Consider the following 16256-nt stretch of genomic DNA (forward strand, 5'->3'; position numbering starts at 1 on the left):
TACTGCATTTAGCACATCAGATAAAGGTTTGCTATCCAAGATAGCTATCCAAGATATAAAGTACTCACAAAGATCGACAACAACAAAAATAAATCCAAAACCCTTATCACAAAATTGAGAGAGGAAATGGATAAACTCTAATCAGAGGAGACAGGAGGATGGGCAGTAGGCACATAAAAAATGCTCAGCATCACTTATCATTTGAAAAATCCAAATCAAGACGACGGTGGGATATTATCTCACACCACTAAGAATAGCACACATCAAAAATAGTAGGAACAATATGTATTGGTGGGGATATGGTATAAAAGAAATTATCGTTCTCTGTGGTGGGGATGTTGTCTGGTCCAGTCGTATGGAAAACAGCGTAGAGAGTTCTCAGAAACATAATTGAACTGCCATATGACCCAGAATCCCACTTTGGAGCATCTATCCCAGGGCATAAAAACACTCTCAAGGGAACATATGCACATTATTCATTGCTGCACTCAGTACAAGTAGCTAAGATACAAAATCAACATAGGTGTCCAACAGCAGGTGAATAGATTATGAAGATGTAGTATATATCACGAAATCCCGTTGACCGGCGAGTTTCTCGAGCGGTCTCAGTAACGTCTCCATTCATTCTATCCCTGAGATTTTAGAAGCCTCTCTCTACTCGGCCTTCCCAGCGATGCCGCATTGGAGGCACTTTCAGGGTCAGGGGAATGAGATCCAGCTTGTTACTGGCTTTGGCATATGAATACACCATGGGAAGCTTGCGAGACTGTCCCATGTGGGCAGGAAACTCAGTAGCTTGCTAGTTTCTCTCAGATGGAGAAGTAGGCTATAAAATATCTGGGAGCTTCTGGGAGCTTGCTTTTAAGACTCTGGATGTTGGCCGTTGATGGAATTACACACACCTGGGTTCCTCTGCTGGTAGCTTCATGTGTGAGGCTTGTTCGAACATGTGGAGAGGGGTCTTGAGCATGGCTATGGCTAGGTTCCAGAGGTGTTTGGCCACCAGGAGCTCTGCTCGGGGTGGGGAGGGAAGCTGGAACCCATCTCCTCTGAAGGGCCCCAGGGAAGACAGCCAGGCGTGCGGGCAAGAGACTCTCTGTAGTATATGCACACAGTGGAATACTATACAGCTGTAAGGAATGATGAAACAAGGTGATTTGCTGCAACATGGTTGTGAACTGGAAGATATGAGTGAAATAAACTAGAAGAAATACAAAGCATAGGGTGAACTCACTTATCTGTGGTTTGTAGAATACTGAATGAAGAAATGTAGTGAAAGGGAATGCCTATCTAGATTACCCTTAATGTCAGTGTTTAGAGAGGAGAAGGAAAGAAATCAAGGGGGCAAGAAGATAACTGAAAGTAATGTATGAACAGGCATCAGGACTTAAGTTACACTCATTAGTATAACTGGGCAGTATATATAAGGGGTATAGTTATATACCCAAAGCACACTAAAAAAAAAAAAACTGAAAACAGGAGATCTAAGCTGCAACCATTGAAACTTTGTAATGTGCCTGTCAAGTTGACAGGAGGGCATGAGGTGGGACTTGGGGTGGGGAGGGACTTGTGGAAACAGCTGGTGGAAGGAAGTTGGCATGGTCGTGGTATTGGTGTTGAAATAACATGTCTAAAACTGAACTATCAATAACTATAAATCATGGTTTTTTAATTTAAAATAAAATGAAAAAATCAATAAATAGACTGTATTCAGTACACTGGAGAGCATGTATTTTATCCTTCAGGACCCTGAATACTTTCTGATATGAAAAATGTCCCACGGTGTTCAATGTTCTCACCTAAATACAGAATCTCCCCCTCTGCTTGTATCCTGGGCAAAGCAGATGAAATGGCATCTGAATAGCTTCCTTTCACAGTGCTCCTCAGAAATTAAAAATACTCTTAATTTTGAGAATCACTTCAGCGAAGGAGTTTTAATTTGGAATAAGTAAAAACTAAACCAGAACCAAATCAAACTGCAAATAAAAGAAACCGAAAAACTTGGTCAGTGATTCTGCTTGTCTGTGTATTCTCCTTTGCCCTCTTCCTTCTGCATCTCGTCACCAGTGTAGGAGGGCAAACCAAACTCCTAGCTGGGGATGAGAGACTGTTAAAATGCTTCACCTTTTCAACAGATAAGATATTTTCACTTTTCTGGGGCTGGAGTGATAGCACAGCGGGTAGGGCATTTGCCTTGCACGCGGCCGACCCGGGTTCGAATCCCAGCATCCCATATGGTCCCCTGAACACCGCCAGGGAAATTTCTGAGTGCATGAGCCAGGAGTGACCCCTGTGCATCGCCGGGTGTGACCCAAAAAAAGCAAAAACAAAAAAAAAGATAATTTCACTTTTCCCGATGACTTGAAACCTTGAAGAATTTAGCTTTGGCAATAAAAATGCTCACAAAGATTAATTATACAGTTGTAAATGTTTATATAGAATACATAAATATAAATGAGGACAAAATATGATTGGCTTTAAAATACTTTAATGGACCATTTAATTTACACACAGATTCTGGTTTCTGCCCAACTAGGGAAGTAGCTAATTCCCCTGATACTTATCTTTGTGTTATCTTTCTCTAAGCAAAATGCCAAGAACTTTGTTTCTGATCATAGCTATTAATAAACACAAATAAAAGTGTAGATCCTACCTTTTGTATAAGGCTTAGGCTGTCAATCCGCAGGTGTTAAAAACCACTGATTGAGGCAAAACTTTAATGAATGTAATCAAGGCATGTTCGAATTTAAATAGTTAAACTTTAGCATTAGGGTTTAATAAAAGAAATTTTTTATTTCTAGGGGGATTATTGTTGCTGTGTAAATTTAAGCTCTTGGCTTATAAAGTGCTCCATATAGGTCATTTCTCACTTGTTGAGTTGTTTTTAGAGTGAATTTGTTTTATATATCAATTAGTTACCTTTGTTTTTATGACTAAGTGAGTACATCCTCTGCGTGCTCACAGGAGAGCACTTCTTGGTTGACACAAAAAAGTAAGAGTTGAATGTATTTCAATATTTTGGAAGAGTAGCTGAATGTCGATCTTTTTTGCCACTTTAGGCCAAGAAAACAGCTTTTCTAAACGAAGGGCAAATCTACTTAAAATATTTGGATATTTCTATGGCAAATGGAAACTCCAGGCCCCCAGGGCTCTGACCCAAGCAGCAAGCAGTAGCTTGGCTTATGTCTTGCTGCATGACAGCAGACACTCGAGTCTTTTGAAGCAGGACGCTGTGTCAGGGCTTGGCCTCCAGTACCTATCAGAAAACAACTTAAAACTTCATTGAAGTTGGGGGAAATAATCATCGTGAAGATAGAGATCATATAGCTTATTTCCTCTGAAAGGATGAAGGGAGTGGAAAATTAGCAGTTTGGAGTTCTTCCCTCTCCCGCTCTCCCTTCAGAAGAGGATGTGATGATGAGTTGATCTGTCAGCTTTTCCAGGATAACTTGAGGAGAGACGTTAGGAAGATATCTTGCGATATCTTTAACAAGGTATTAGGAAAAAAATGGGCTAGAGAGATAGTAGAGCCGGTAAGGCACATGTCCTGCATGCATTGTTCCCAGTTCAATTACTGGCGCTGCATATGGTCTCCAGACCACTAACAGGAGTGATCTCTGAGCACAGAGCCAGGAATAAATCCCAAGAACCACCTGCTGTGGCCCCGATGTTGCTGCCAGATTCTCCACTTCAGTTCTCACTGCTACTTTCCAAGCTACCATTCTTCTGTTTTTTTTTTTTTTCCTCGGGCCTCACCTGTTAGTGCTCAAGGATCACTCCTAGGTGGGTTCAGGGAACCACATGAGGTACCAGGTATTGGACCCGGCTCAGTCACATGCAGTTGCTTTTGCTCCAGCCCCTCAAGCAATCATTGACCTTCAAAACATTCGCATTTTTACTTCCTACTTCATTCTCTACACATCAGGTACAGTTTTTAGATACATTAATACTTAAATAGTTCCAACAGTTTAAGGTATAAAAAAGATAATTAGTAAAGCACCTCTTCTCATACAACTTATATTATTTCTTATATCATCTGTCCGATGTGTTTTTTCATACATAAAGAGATAATAACGCATGCTTTTGAAAAAGCATTATTTCCATAAAAGTAGAAGTCTTTATGTGTGTGTGTGTACTCTCTCACTGTGGTTTATTTTCATGTATCTTGGATATCTTTACATTATACATAGGGAAGGTATGTATACATTGTTTTTGTGGCTATATGATATTCTGTGGTGGGAATGTTGAAATTGATACCCAGTAGGACAATGCAGTTATTACTCTTTGAATCATTTTATTATCCTTACAGGGAAGAATAATCTTTGTCATTCACCAGGGCTTTCAGGTCCTCTTCTCTCCAGATTTTTTTTTTTGGTTGTCATTGTTCTTCTCATCCTTTCCTTTTTGAATTGCATGGAGGTAGATTGTTTTTTATTTATTTCATGCACCATGTTCCTTCCTACCTGAGTATTCTGCCCAAGTTCTTAGTGTCTTATGTTGATGCATTTCTTCCTTTCCTGCTCATAGTAACTTCTACGTAATGACATCATCCCAAACAGTGCAAGGCCAAGCCTGTGCCCACTGACACAGTCTCATCGCACTTTGTCCTCTTCCTTTGAATAATGATTAACATTTATAATTACAGATTTTTTGCGTGTGATTATTAAGTCAGTCATTTATTTCACACATTAAAATGGTGTTTCTTATTCTCATAATTGGTGGATTCGTACTCATATATTATGAAAGCAGCTTGATTTTTAGGACGTTTCTTTTGCATATGAAGTATTACACTTTTATTTAAAAAGATATGTAAAGAAGGGGGTAAAGAAGAGAGAGAGAGAAAAGAACAAATTGCAAGTTGTCATGTGGGCAACAGAAAGGTCTACAAACTTTTTTTTTTTTTAGCATGAGATAGAATCTGTCAGACCTCTTCACTTATAATAAGGACATTTTTCATTAGATTTTATCCAGACTGATTAGTGAGCATTGTAGAAATTGCATTTCTTATGGGTCTTAGTAAAAAAAATCAAAAGTCGTTGAATTAGATGGTCAGTTCTCTGAGAACGGGAAATCTGTTGACTAATATTATCCCAATCCTATGTCTAGCAGAGGGACTAGTTCTGGGTGACATACTCAGAAAATATTTTAGTGGAATGAGTTAAGTGATGTGGGCATACCTTTTCAGGAAAGTTGAGATTCACTTTCCTCATTCTTAGGTCTATTTAGGCTCTGGTTCTAAGTAGGTGATTGTGATTATTCCCTTGGCTAATTGAGTATGCATTCTGTCATTGTCATTAGAAAAGAAAAGTCACACTTACAGATGTATTTATATATTCTTTTTAGATGTAGACAAGGTTGAAACACTTTGTGAAAATTTTTCAATTTTGAGGTTTTTTTTTTAAGTTTACTTCCTAATCTAGGTTCTAAATACCATTTTATTAATGAATAATGAAGCATTGTAACTTTCATCTGCCCAAATGTCTGGGTAATTTTTAAATTTCTAAGGAAGTTCGGCACACACAGGATTTATTACATAGCTGTTATCTTTTATGTGTACTTCAGCAATAAAATATTTACGCGGTTTGGCAAGGTGATACTCCAACCTGGTTTAGTATAGCAGCTGCACTGCCTGTTCCCATGTGGCTTGATTTCCCTTTTTAATCTTCAGTTTTCTGCAACCAAAGACTTATGTCAGCATGTAGTTTATACTGCAGCAGATAATGTTGAAAGCTTCTTGAATTGAGAGAAATACTCTGCTGAGTTTACTTGGTTTCATATTTTTCTGTCATTGAAAAACATTTTCCTAACATGTCCTTATAAACATCACATATATATAAGACAGTTTTGTGAGTTTTTTTCTTTAGAGAACCTAAATTCATCTTCTCAGGTATAGTCTCTGATCTTAAATGGAAATGTTTTCCTCCTAAAGTAATTTTCATTTTGACTTAGCACAAGTCAGAAAGTCCTGGAAATAAAAGAATGATCCTTATATTTCTTTTTGATATTAAATTTGTATGCATAATTGAAATTGAGATTGCATTCAAAAGTGTTGAGGCAGGAAGTACAGAATCTTAATTCTTTTCAATTTTATTATCAGAGCCCTTTTAGCACAGTTGTAATCCAGCATATGTGTTATTTTTTTCTTTCTATTTCTAGGTGCTCCTGATCCAACAGCAGGTGCTAGTATAGATGATGAAAACTGCTGGCACTTAGATGAAGAGCAGGTTCAAGAACAGGTTAAACTGTTCCTTTCCCAGGGCGGGTACCACGGATCAGGGAAGCAGCTTAATTTGCTTTTTGCAAAGGTATGATTATTTATTTTTAAAGAAATATTTAAATATATACATATATAGAGAGAGATCTATATATGATCATGTCTACAATAGAATAAAGGATTCTTTTAAAAGAAGAATAGAGTCTAAATTAATTAGAAACTTCTCTGATGTATTTCAAGCATTAATTTGCTTGGTGACTGTAGACAAAATGTGAAACATTTTTTGTCTCTCCATTTTCTAGTAACAAAATGGTAATACATAGTTTTGAAAAGCCTTTCAATACCAAAAATAAGTAGTTCAATGTTATTTAAATGCAATCTTTGGAAGTTTTTGGGTTTTTCTAGCTAATATTCTCAAGTTGAGCATATTTTGAGCATAACTTTGAATGTAGTCCTTAAGACTTGCTTTTCATGTATTTAATTTAATGATGTCAGTATCTTAAATTAGTTTCAAAGCATAGTTTTGTAGTCACTCAGACCTGGATTTAAATTCAAGTTTTAACTCAGTGTATAAATTATAGCAACTTGTCAGTTTTCTCATCTATATATTATAATTTATATAGCATACTGTTATATATTATAATATCTATTATAGTATAAAATTAGCTGTCATATCGCCTAAAATTGATATTAAACCTTGGTAAATGTTATTTTTCTGTTGCCAACATTTTATCACCTATTTTCTTGGTTGTAAATTCTGTGTGAGTTGAAGCTGTCTTTTGTATTATACAGAAATGTTAGCATCATAAACACAATTCTACAGCTGAATGAAATAGCTTTATTATAAGTTATTGTCTTTTCCCAGGGCATAACCACCATTATGGGTAGTGTATTCAAATTGACTTTAAAGGAACAGATAACTGCTTATTGATACTTTTGTTAAGTAGCTGTCTTAAAACCAGAATTTTTTAAAATGTTTAGTTCAAGAAAATTTGAAGAAAACTCTGTAAAGGCTATTGCCGGAGCATATATTCTGATTAATCAATAACCTTAGCATATATCTCATATACCATAGATTTCCAGATTTTCAGGTATTGTAACAAAATACATTTAATCTTAAAAGTACTTTGAGAGTCAACAATCTAAAAATTAGCATTAGGTTGTAAATGTATTTTCATGATGATTAGTAGTTCTGTTTTATATGCTTAATGGTAGCACTGTTGTCCCCTTGTTCATTGATTTGCTCGAGCGGGCACCAGTAACGTCTCCATTGTGAGGCTGTTGTTACTGTTTTTGGCATATCAAATACGCCACTAGGAGCTTTCCAGACTCTGCTATGCGGGCGGGATACTCTCAGTAGCTTGCCGGGCTTTCCAAGAGGGATGGAGGAATTGAACCCAGGTCAGCCGCATACAAGGCAAACGTGCTACCCACTGTGCTATCGCTCCAGTTCTTATTTTCACCAGTACTACTGAGTATTCAGACATTTATCAGGAAAATCAAACAATAAATTAGATAAATCAAACAATAAATTAGATACATTACAGAGTAGTTAATGTTCAAGGTTTGTACAATTTAGACACACAAGAAGTGTATCGTAGATTCTCATGTCAGCAATGAGTACATTATGGAAGCAATGTGAAAGTTGTGTTAGAGTGGCCTGCATTTGCTGTATTTAATGAACACATTATATATGCCATGTGAAGTAACATCTAATTTTGGAAATGGCATAACATTTGAAGTGAAGACAAATCTGGGTTTTGATCCCAGCTGTTCCTCCTGTCTTTGAACAAGTTACTTAACTTCTCTGAGGCAGGCATATTTCATAACTCATAAAAATTGGAGATTGTAATCTTGCCTACTTGATACATTTATTCTAAACATAAAACAGTTAATATAAACATAAAACTCATTAGCACAATTTCCAGTTACTGGCAGCTCCCTTTCTTCCAGTCTTCATCTGTTTACTACTTTATTTACAATTTGGGAATAAATTGATTTCCTTTTTAAGATTACTTAAACAGTTCTCCTAGATTCACAACCAGTATGATTCAGTGTAGAGATGTTGTAAGCTTTTCACAAGGCTCAAATTCGAAAGCCTATAAATTGTCAGGGTTTTAGCCTGAAGCAGGGTCTCTTGATTTCAAGGTGTAAGCTTCTTAGATCTGCCATTTTGTCATCCTTTTTTTTTTTTCTTCTTTTTTTTGGCCTTTCACATAGGGAAAATCTTCAACAAAAGGTTATCCATCTCCTTTCTAACGCCTATGACTTGCTCCAGTAATTTCCTTCATAGAAAACTGGTGTTTAGTTGGGATTCCTTTTTCTTGAACAACATAGCAGTGTACACTTTGGATCGATTAGTTGCATTGAGTTTTTGAAGCGATTTAACCTTATGTTTGTTTCTTTTCTTCCTTTCTTTCCTTTGGGTTATTTTATTTCTTGATAGGGATATGTGTAGCATAGCAACTAATGAATCAAGTTTGAGGTTCCAGCTGGAGAGGACACGTTAACTTACTGAGTTAGTGATTATGATTTTGTTTTGTAGATCACTCATTTAGAGTAAGAGATCTTGAACCTATAGCCCTGTTTATTTCCTCTTAAAGTTGCAAAAGTAATCCCATCTGAGATAGTATGTTTTTTATGGTTAAAAGAAAAAAGTGAAAGAGAACTTCTGACATTGCTAGTTCATCTCAAAAACTCAGGACACATAGTCCCCAAAGCTCTACCAGGAGTGATCTTTGAGCACAGAGCCAGGACTAAGCCCTGACATAGCTGGGTGTATCCCAAAGGCCAAAACAAACAAAAAAACCTGAAGATTTGTCAAGTCTTGTAGTGAATTACACTGTTTAAGTTGGTGGATTGTATGGTACATGAATTATGTCTCAATAACAATGTTTCTAAAAAAAAAATACCATGACGGACAAATATTACTATTAGAAGCATTATCCAACCCTTCATAAACTACTTTTTAGGCTCTGCTGTAGTAGTGGTAAGTAAAATCAGTCGTTGAGTCAGTAAAGTAGCAAATGATTTGTTTTGGTACTGTTCTGGTACTATTTTTCTATAGATTGGCAATTCTCCCCTCTGAAAAATCCTTCTTTTTGGTATTGTAAAATTGGCCAGATTTTTTTAAATCTCATTTTAATAAATCAGATCAAATTGCCACCTAAGATAGAAACTCATTTTTGACATATTTCATCTGCGTAAGAGGTTTTCATGACTTTACCCATTCCCTGCGAAGAAGTAAAGGAAAATGGTCTATCTTTCATAATGCAGTTTTCAAATATTTTTTAAAGCTCTGTTTTCTTCCCCCTGCTAGGTGCGTGAGATGTTGAAGATGAGGGACTCCAATGGGGCCCGCATGTTGACATTGATAACGGAGCAATTCATGGCCGACCCACGCCTGTCACTTTGGAGGCAGCAAGGCACTGCAATGACTGACAAATATAGGCAGCTCTGGGATGAACTGGGTAAATATAAGTTTCCTGATGGATTGCCATTGAGTCGTGTTTGGATAAGACTAGTTGAATTTTGAGGTACGTAGTCAGACTAGTGCTGGAGAGAGAGCTACTCACACATGAATCTATGAACTTGTTGCCAATCCACAAGAGTTAGAAGAGGAAGAATGAGAACTTGGGTTGGCATTCATAGGAAACAGTCTTGGCAGAGTTTAAGGAGAATTTTGTGATCTTGAGGGAAACAAGCCTAGGAATCTGTCTTTTAGAAAAGAAAATACTCTTTTTTTTAATCAGTGTTTTTTATTATTTTTTTGGCTGTTTTAAACGTAGATGAACTGTTGATTGTCAGAATGGGAAAGATAGCAAACTGTTTTTTGTTGCTTTTCAAAGTTCTGATAGAAAAGGGTATAAGTATATCTAGGTTTTAAAAAAATACACTAAACAAATACACTAGTATTCCCTGGGAAAGTTTGGAGCAATGGCTCCTGTTAGCCAATGCTCATTTCTAGAAAATTAGTGGAAAATGTGTTTACTACCAAATCTTTCGTTTAAGAAAACTAAGGATGTGACAAATGGAATTTTTGACAAATACTGTATCAGTGCCTGTACTGCTTATGTTTTGAATATATTTGCTACAATATTCTTGTCTTAATGATGGATAGTAGAGTTCTATACATTTTCACTTTCTCCCTTCCACTTGGCTAATGACTAATGATACATCATGCTGATCAATCCCATGTCTTGTCTCGAACAAGAAAAACTACTATTTGCATAAAGATACTACATGAATGGTATCATTATGTGTGGAGATAGAAGTTGAGATCGTCATGTGTGAAAATAACATGTAATTGGGGCATTTAGGAGAATTCCACACGATCACATGGACTGGCCCAGGGTTATAACAAGTTGGTAATGAATCTTACAGCTAAGTTCCTTTTTTACCACTAATAGGTTGTGTTTGCAGGAACATGACTATGAATGTCAGCACTTGCTTTTTAAGTAAGTGGCTGCTACCTGTTTGGAATTACTCCCTCTGATAGACTGCTTTCTTCTTCTTTGTTTTTTTAAACATTGGGCATGAGGGTGGGTGGTGTGTGGTTGGCTATTGAGTTAGGGTTGGCCCCAGCTGAAGCCTGGGGACCATGCCATGCCAATGATCAGATCTAGGTCTCCTGAATGCAAAACAAGTGCTCAGCCCATTGAACTGTCTCTTTGCCCCCGTGGACTACTTTCTCATCATGAATCAGACTTGATAAAGCTTTCTGGTTTAAGAGCAGTACAAAGAATGCGTATTTTTGCCCCAGGTTTCTTGTTCACTCTCCTCCCCCTCAGTCGTTACTAGTCGTTCTACAAATTCTGTTGGTGAGCAAAGTTAAGTCACTTGCCACTTTAAATAGGATCTAAGTTCTGTGAAGAATCCCACATAGAAGTAACAATAGCTATCACATCTTAATAGTCATTCACCAAAAAATTAACGGAAAAGTTGCTTCTGGACCTCAAAAGGAAAGGATTTTGCTTCTTAATAAAATGGGGAAATTTGACTTTGTGCCCCTGCACAGGCTCACATTGCTTCAAGGCTCTGCTTTGGAATTAAATGCTGAGCACTGCCAGATGCCAGACATTGAGAAGAGGCTGAGTTTTGTCGGCAAATGGGATCTGCAAGTTAATTGGTGTTTTCTGCAGGCTTCTGGCTGTGAAATGAAATTGGAAGCCCTTTAGCCACATGGATAATACAGGACCTGAATACAAATGTCACATGTCACCATCAGGACCCACTGTGAGACAATAGTGTTCCCACTCCAACACTGCGCCATTACAGATCATTTAAATATGGGGATTACATTTAAACTAAAAGCCCCATTTGCCTTTTACTGCAATTTAAATGTCCTCTTAGCAAAAGCTAAGTGACAAATTAAATGAAAAAAGTGCCCACATTTTTAAAGCTGTAATGCAAAACAACCTTTTATTGCTTCTCATGTGCCACGAATGAATCATTATACTTGTCAACCCTAAACCAAGCCATAATTGGAGCAGCTACTGTTATCAAAGTGGGGCCTCTCTGTGACAGCTTAATAAAGCTGAAACTGTTAAATTAAATCTCAGATGCTTAACTCCTTAGCACCAATGGATTCGATGGGTCCATTTCTGGCAATAGCCAATGCACCAGGAAAAAATAAGTCTTGTCTTGAAAACTTCATCTGATGTAAGTGTATAAGCAAGGGTCTCTTCCTTCGCCAAATGACTCTGCTTTCTTGGCAGAGCTATTAAGAGACATCAGATTGTTAGCCAGATTACAAAATTTTTCTCAAAGATAGGCCATCTTCCAAGGATTTACAATTTTCAGAGCATATGTCACTTATTAAAATTTAATTGTTGACATTTCGAAATTTAATTTTAAAAATAACATCATTTAACTTTTTCTCTTTCAGATAAATGTACGCAAACTTCTTTGAGGTAGCAACAGGCCCAATATCTTTTTCCCCTCCTCCACCTATCAAAAGGACTGATTATGCCCAGTTCTTTACTAAAATAAGTGCCTGTGATAATTCATTTGATCTGAGTTAATTTTTGTGATTTACTCCCCGATTTTCATAATGTAGCATGAAATAGATACAGATGCATACTATTAAGATTCTGTTTAGTGCATCTCATTTGCAGATACATTTATCTTGTATTGGAATCTTCTCCAAGTATTAATTTCACTTTCTCTCATGATGTTCATTTTCCCAACCACATGGCACTCTTTTACGATGAGTTTTGCATCATGATCCAGCTACAAGAGACTATATATTAAAATTTTAATATGAAAGTTCAATGCAATGGTAGAGGCTACACATTTTGTACAGGTTACAAACTTAATGGAGGTACTGAGCACACACCCCTTCAGTTGTGTTCTTTATTTCATAACATGCAGATTTTCTGAAAATCAGATCACAGAACTCACCCTTGGATTTCAGAGAACAACACTGCTGATTGGTGGCGAGCACACCTACTGTTAGCCCTAATGGCGGTCTGTTCTACACATTTAATGGCTGTCGGGATCTTAAGGGATGGGGGGGGTATATTGTAACTCCGCATCTGTGTTGATGGGTCTCTTTAAATGTCTTCATAGACTGTAATTTTACTTTGTGTCATAAAACTATAGGTTGTGACTGCCAGTCTATTAAACCCTAATTAAAATAGATGTCATTAGAGGAATCAGTTAAATAAGATTTAATTAAAGTTTTATAGCAGGAAAAAAAAGTTTAAATTTTTTTCAAATGTTATGAAATTTGTGTTCTCCTAACCCCTCAAATTTAAAATACTGAACTTTCTTTCCAAGCTGAGTCATATATTTTTCTTTCTAGCATGGAAAACCTATTTCTTTTTTTTTTGCTTTTTGGGTCACACCCAGCGATGCTCAGGGGTTACCCCTGGCTTTGCACTCAGGAATTACTCCTGGCGGTGCTTGGGGACATGTGGGATGCCGGGGATCGAACCCAGGTTGGCCGCGTGCAAGGCAAATGCCCTACCCACTGTGCTATCGCTCCGGCCCCCGGAAAACCTATTTCTTTGGGAGAAACTGGGGTATATTTGCAAGAGTCTTGATGCTTCATAGAACAAGATGGTATCTCTCAGTTCTTTTCAAAGCTTCTGATTTGGAAATTGCTGTGATCAGAAATAGCCATCATTAGGTGTTTCCTTCTAATCTGAATTTTAGTGGAAGGTTAGTTTAACCACTTAAGCAGTAGCTATAATATGCCATTATGATGCTGGATAATTTGGGTTTATAGATTCAGGGCACTTAGCATTTGGTTAAGTCTTTGTTCAACTGTAGAGAAATCAGTTCATGTATTTTTGGACACATTATTGCAAAATATGAAGAATTACTTGCTCCGTGGAGTCAGAATTCTCTTCGATCTACTGTCTCAGATACAAGTAATAATCTCTGTGGTGGGCTTCTACTGAATTCACAGTATTCTTGAATAAAGAAGAAAATATGCTTAAGTCAGTCACATTCAAAATTATGCTTTTAAGTAATTTGGGAGGGCTTTTGCTCACAGCTAGAAATAAGATTCTACAGGCATGGCTTTATAGATAATGCTGCAAAATTTTGGGGAAATGTCAGCTTAACTCGTTGAAAGCAGTAGGCTTAGTAATTCCCCCCACAGTTTTGAGTTTCTTTCTTAGTTCCTAGAGTAAATTCAAAGTCAAGCTTTTCAGATTTTGAAGATGATGGCCATTATTGAATAGCTGTGGTAGAAATGCTTCTCATTGAGATTAGAAGCATTACAGTATGGTTTACTTAAGTAAGTAGTTACTCTCTGTTAGTACTTTGGAGCAAACAGCAGTTCCCAGAGTCCACTGGCAGCAAAAAGATATCAGTACAGACTTAGAAGCCCACAGGGATCTGTAAATATAGAATGTGATCCTAATGAACGAACCTGTTTCAGAAAATTGGTGTCAACACTCAGTTCTCTGTGCACAGTACAGCTTACTACTTATGCCACCGCCTTCTTGTTAACTTTTCTTCCTGGGAGTTTCACTGTGACTCACCAGTATTTATTAAACACTTAGTATGTTCAGAGGAATAGATGGATTTGATCTGAAAAGTATTTGATTTTACTGTTAACAGCGGTGCCGGGAGTGAAGAATAATAGAGAGATACAGTCACTAGAAGAGGCAGGCATAAACTCAGGAACACTTTGATGAAGAAACTTATTTGCACATTAGTACGAAGATTTGTAAGAACAAAATTCAGTATTGTTTTACTCCATGTTTGTGATAGGAGCTATAGGAGGAAAAGTAAGGAGAACACTCTAGAAATAAAAGGAATATAACAGCCAAAAGACAGGAATGCACTCAGTGATAGAGGTGTAAAAACTTCAGATTCCATTTCAGAAACGCCTTAAGATTTTCAGTCAAACCTTGCTTATTATTATTATTTCTCAAAGTGGAGAGAAAGAGTGGGGGGGGTGTTCGATAGGAACCCAGGTTTTTGCCTTATTTCCCATTTAAGTTCAGCTACTAAAGATAGATGACATTATCAGACAAACAGCACCCGAGACTTGTTTTTAACGGATGTTACATACCTAGCTGCCTGGCAGTCTCAACCAGTTAGTTAACCCCGTAAACATTGCCTGGCCTGCATTGCCCTCCGTGGTTTCCACAGTCCTCATAGGTGGTCAGCAGACCTAGAGTGGCCCATATATGTGTGCAGGAACTCCTTAATTTTAGACTCAAACACACACACACACACACACACACACACACACACTCTACTATAGGGTGGCCAACTGCATGCTGTTGAGAACTGTGTTATCTAATAAACAGGTTATCATAAAATACTGATTTATGTACTGCCGTTGGATTCAGTGCACGTTTGGATCTTGTTTTCCAGTCTGCTCTGCTAAGGAGCCAGTGACGATCTCTCACGTTTCAGATTCAAACCCCTGCCTCTTCCGAGCCCACCATTGTGGGCACTCGTGTGCCTGAGATAGTCCGTGGGCTCCGCAGGGCCCCTCTGCACACACTCTCGGCTCCGGCTCTAGTGTCCGGTTTTGTGCCTCTGCTTCCTGCCTCATTATTTAGCGCTCACTAAATCCAGAATCCAGAGGCTTTTTCAGTTGAGTTTCTCAGGAGGTTTTGCTTCTGCCCAGCACTGTTCTCGGAGTGCCTGTCTTCTGCTGGGTCCTCATTGCCGGGGCCTCGGTTTGTTCCTCGGTTCGTTCTTCTGTGCTTTCTTTCTTTTAAAGCTGAGACTTCTTGTGTTCTCAAGTCAGTGGCCTCTGGATTTTTCTCTGCTGTGGGGATACACAGAAGAGGTTATGTTCTGCTTCTGTAAGTGGGTAGAGTAATTTCTCTTTGGGCCAGAAGTTAACCGGAAGAGGAAAATGCGTATTCCTATACAGTGAGAAGTCCTATGCTAAATACTTTTTGCATGATCCATTAACTACCCAGCTAATGATCGCAGCTATAAAGTTTTTAATTACCTGCTCAATAACTGGTATGGGCATGAGGGGAAAGAGAAATTAAGGGTGGTTTGTTTTGTTTTGTTTTGTTTTTTAGTTAATAGAAAATAATAAATTGTCAATTTAAAGACATTTTTACAGATCATTTGATCCTATTATCTAACCAATTGGAGATCCTTAATTACATTTGTTGTCTAAATTATTTAGATATACATTTAGAAAATTTGTAACAATATGCATGGAATTGCCCTCTTGTGTAATTTTTTCAAAATCCTATTTTAAATGTAGACCATAGAGATTTGATTAGAAGTTAAGATTCCTTGAGGTTCATTGTAATAAACTTTATAGCATTTAATATTATAAATGTAGTTTGCTGGTAGCGTTACTTATTCTAAGAATGTGTACTAGTTGCTTCCTTAATTCATTTTTTTATAACACACATTCACTGATAGTAGAAACACTTTCAATATTAGTTGCTAATAGTAGCATTGGCATAGTGTATTTTTTTTTCTTCTCAACAATTTTAGAAAACTTCTCTATTCTTTAAGGTAGTGAGTATTGCACTTGCCCTTGAGAACTGGAACCAAAGAGACGTTTGTCTGGGGGAGTCTCCTTGCTAGATTGTGGATCTCT

General features: G+C 37.4%; 1 protein-coding gene across 1 annotated transcript in view; it reads left to right on the forward strand.

The window, feature by feature from the left end:
- ZSWIM6 (zinc finger SWIM-type containing 6) overlaps nucleotides 1-16256 on the forward strand; it is a 198333-nt gene that overhangs the window by 136344 nt on the left and 45733 nt on the right. The window contains exons 3-4 of the mRNA XM_055134034.1: nucleotides 6157-6305; nucleotides 9534-9684. Of these exons, the coding sequence (XP_054990009.1) occupies nucleotides 6157-6305; nucleotides 9534-9684 (300 nt within the window). The remainder of the gene's footprint in view (nucleotides 1-6156; nucleotides 6306-9533; nucleotides 9685-16256) is intronic.

Source organism: Sorex araneus, chromosome 1 (assembly GCF_027595985.1).
Source record: "Sorex araneus isolate mSorAra2 chromosome 1, mSorAra2.pri, whole genome shotgun sequence".
Taxonomy (NCBI): domain Eukaryota; kingdom Metazoa; phylum Chordata; class Mammalia; order Eulipotyphla; family Soricidae; genus Sorex; species Sorex araneus.